We start from the raw sequence: 3,524 nt of genomic DNA on the forward strand, positions 1-3,524 counted from the left end.
CACTTCTCTGTGCCTCTTGAATTCAACCACAGAAACTCCCTTTCTCGCTTGATCACTCGCTCTTTCTCTTTCCCCCCACCTCCCTCCTTCTCTCCACCTCTGATTGTTTTTCTCAGCCTTCTCCTCCCCTCCCACCCTTTCCCCTCTAGAACGGGCAGCTTCCCAACTCGCCAACAGAAAATAAAGAAATATTCAAACTCTCTCCTCGACACTACCACCCATTCTGTCGTTACCATGGAACCCCCAATGCCCTTCTCGGCTTGGGCTGCCTGCTCCTCCCACCCACCTGTTGGGGGTTCATATAACCCGCCCCTCCCTGTCCCTAAGCACGGGCTCCCACGGGATCCTTCTAGACAACAGCAGGTACCTGTGAAGGAGAGCAAATTCAATAACAAGCAGCCTGCCGAAACCAGGGAGGGGAAGAGAAGACGGAGGATCTGTCCAGCTCCCACCATCGCTAGCAGCTTCTTCCTGGGCCTCTTTCCTTTGCTGGTTCCACCGTACCTGTCTGCCTTTGGTCCGGCCAAGCTCATAAAAGTGACGCCCCACGGACAGGTATCCCTGGACGACTCCACATCACAGACCATCTCTTGGATGCTGTTGACTGCCATCTTCCAGGCTGGCATCCCCAGTCGCAGGTAACACAAGAAGGCCTCTTTTGTAGCCGTGTCGTCAACCGGTCCGATAAAGAGACTCGGTTTTGCAGAGGAGCCCCATCAGAAATCCTCTTCCTGGGCCCACAAGTCACTGGAATATCCTTCCAGGACTTAGTGTCTGAAGCTGCTCTTTGGGGAAATACGTTATCTCCCATTGCAGCATCCTTCACTCTGAAGATCGTGTGTCTTTGAATTCTCACCCACATCGATCCCTGTAAAAGACAGCCTGCCTTCGGACACTGCCACCCGGTAAAACGTGCGTTCCCCGACCCTCCCAGAGGGTGGCGGAAGAAGGAGTACGCGTCTTGCAGCAGGCTAAGAAAGCGAGTCTCCTCTCACAATGTCCTCCGCAGGGCTGGAGATCTTGGCCATAGGCCTGTGCATTGTTGGTTGGATAGGGGCCATCATCGCTTGCGCCTTGCCCATGTGGAGGGTCACCGCGTTTATCGGGAACAACATTGTCGTGGCGCAGATCATCTGGGAGGGGCTGTGGATGAACTGCATTGTGCAAAGCACCGGGCAGATGCAGTGCAAGATCTATGACTCCATGCTGGCCCTCTCGCAGGACGTCCAAGCCGCCCGGGCCCTCATGGTCGTCTCTGTGCTGCTGGCCATCCTGGCACTGCTGGTGGGCATCGTGGGAGCCAAGTGCACCAACTGCGTGGAGGACGAGGGGGCCAAGGCACGCATCGTCATCACCTCGGGGGCACTCTTCATCATCTCGGGTCTCCTGACCCTCATCCCGGTGTGCTGGTCGGCCAACTCTATAATCCGCGACTTCTACAACCCAATGGTGGTCGAGGCCTTGAAAAGGGAGCTGGGGGCCGCCCTTTATGTTGGCTGGGCAGCTTCCGCACTGCTGCTGCTCGGAGGGTCTCTTCTATGTTGCTCCTGCCCGCCACGGGAAGACCGCTACCCAGCCCGCATTGGGTACTCCGTCCCGGCAAGATCCACTGCGCCTCCAGGCAGTGGGATTGACAAGAGGGACTATGTATGAAGAGCTGTGGTTGGGGGGAGGGTAGACTTGCCAGATGTTGCTAGGCCCAAACCCTGACAGGAGTTACTGGCCCAAGGACTTTTTCAGCGGGGAAAATGGGACAAAGCCAATCGGTATGGGTTGAGCCGTGATATCTGGCAATTCTCAGTTGCATGCACATGCACAGGTGTATGTGTGAGACCATGAGCGGGTGGGAGATTAGGGGCAAACATGAACAAATAAACGGATATGTGAGAGAATGAACAAACAATTAGGAAAGAGATGAGTGGGGCAGCAAACACAACTGGAATGCAGAAATTGTACCTGAGGAGACTGAGCAAATGAGAGCAGGGAGATGGGACAAGGATAATACGGGCCAAGTTAATGGCTAAGCCAGCAAATTATTGTTTGGGAACGGAGGCATAGGGGCAGATAAGCGAGAGAACGGAGAGGCACTTGTGAACAAACAAAACGCAGGCAGAAACATGAGAAGAGGCAGGGAAATTAAATATGAGAGAAAGAGGAAACACTGAGGAGGACTGTCTGTCTTGTTATAAAGCAGCTCTGCTGCAAGAACCAGCTCATGCGAAAAAGTTTCGTCAGGAACAAAAAGTGAGGGGGAAACGGAGTGAGAGAACAAGTGGTTTTTAATATTGGAAATGGCGAATGGATGCTGACATGGCTGAAACAAAAGAGGGAATTAACGGGGTGAGGTTTGAGGGTGGAAATGAAACTAATCAAAGGAGAAATGGGCAGGGTAAGCAAGCCTACCCAAACCTGGCATATCAAGAACAAAGAGACCACAAGGGATGTGGAGAATGGAGGCAAGGCACCACTTCCTCACAAGGCTTGTGTGAGAATAATAGCAGAATAAAATGGGAAGTGAGGAACAAGAGCCTTGGTTCGGTGAGTGCAGGGGGGCTAGGGAGGATGTGGCAGGAGACCCTGACCCTCTTTTGCCTTGGACTGGTGCTATTTGCTTGCTGGTTAATAATTTGTCAGGGCTTTGGCTACTCCTAGAGGCCTGGACAAACAGATGAGGATGTTTTGCCCCTGTTGCTCCCTACCACAGCCTGCCTCAGACAGTGCAAGGAGGAAATCTATGTCTCTCTCACACCCCCAGATGCATTAGGCTCCCCTCCGCTCAAAGAGTTGGGAAGAGAACCCAGGTGTTCTGGCTTCCACCCCCCTCTGTTATTGGAATGGGGGTGGGAAACCGGATTCTCAGCCCTGCCCCCCTTTTCCCCCTCAGAAGTTTCCTAAGGAAAGGGTGGGGTGGGGTGGACTTCCTGAGGTAACTCTTTTCCCTTGAGCAAGAAGGGGTCAAATGGGACTCCCTTTTGTGATCACTCCCTCCCAGAGGTCTGTGTGGTGTTACTGAAAACTGTATTATTCAGATAAAAAAGATAAATGTTTGTAACCTATCTGTCTCTGGTCTTATTTTTGGGGTGAGGAAAGGGGACTGCAGACCTTTTGGAAAGTGAGAGCAAAGCCTAATTACAAAGGGAGGGGAGGGGGGACACAGAAACAAATGTGGGGAGAATGATAGTGAATATATTGAAAATATATTGAAAAGTGCTTCATTTGTAATAGGTGGAGTGTGTCAGGAGTTTGTGCATATAACACATCACTCAGCCTGACATAGAAGCTCTAAGTTTCCCTGTTTGGGGACTATTTCTGAGGAAAGGCACTCTGTATAAGCTCAGGAGGACTCTTCTTCACCGCTTCATTTACTCATGCCCTGCCATTCAAGGTGCTTCCTTAGCAAAGCCCCCAGCCTTCTCAGGCTCTTATGAAATGGAGGCACAGGAACTCTGACATATATTTCCAGTTCTATATTTTATAGTGGTGTACTATTAATAACCTATCTGACACCAGCAAGTAGTGGGTCC

At 51.7% G+C, this 3,524-nt stretch overlaps 1 protein-coding gene across 1 annotated transcript; it reads left to right on the plus strand.

Annotated features, from left to right (window-relative positions):
* The first annotated feature begins 308 nt into the window (after positions 1–308).
* On the plus strand, positions 309–3,052 carry LOC309327429 (claudin-9-like). Its single transcript, XM_081836694.1, has one exon. It carries the CDS (start codon positions 997–999, stop codon positions 1,651–1,653), a length of 657 nt encoding a protein of 218 aa, XP_081692820.1. The 5' UTR covers positions 309–996; the 3' UTR covers positions 1,654–3,052.
* Positions 3,053–3,524: the final 472 nt, after the last annotated feature.

The sequence above is a fragment of the Podarcis erhardii genome, assembly GCF_964252035.2.
Source record: "Podarcis erhardii genome assembly, chromosome: 13".
Taxonomy (NCBI): Eukaryota; Metazoa; Chordata; class Lepidosauria; order Squamata; family Lacertidae; genus Podarcis; species Podarcis erhardii.

Bases quoted from the DNA above. Each gene is read 5' to 3' on its own strand.
- LOC309327429 (XM_081836694.1), top strand. From the start codon at position 997: ATGTCCTCCGCAGGGCTGGAGATCTTGGCCATAGGCCTGTGCATTGTT.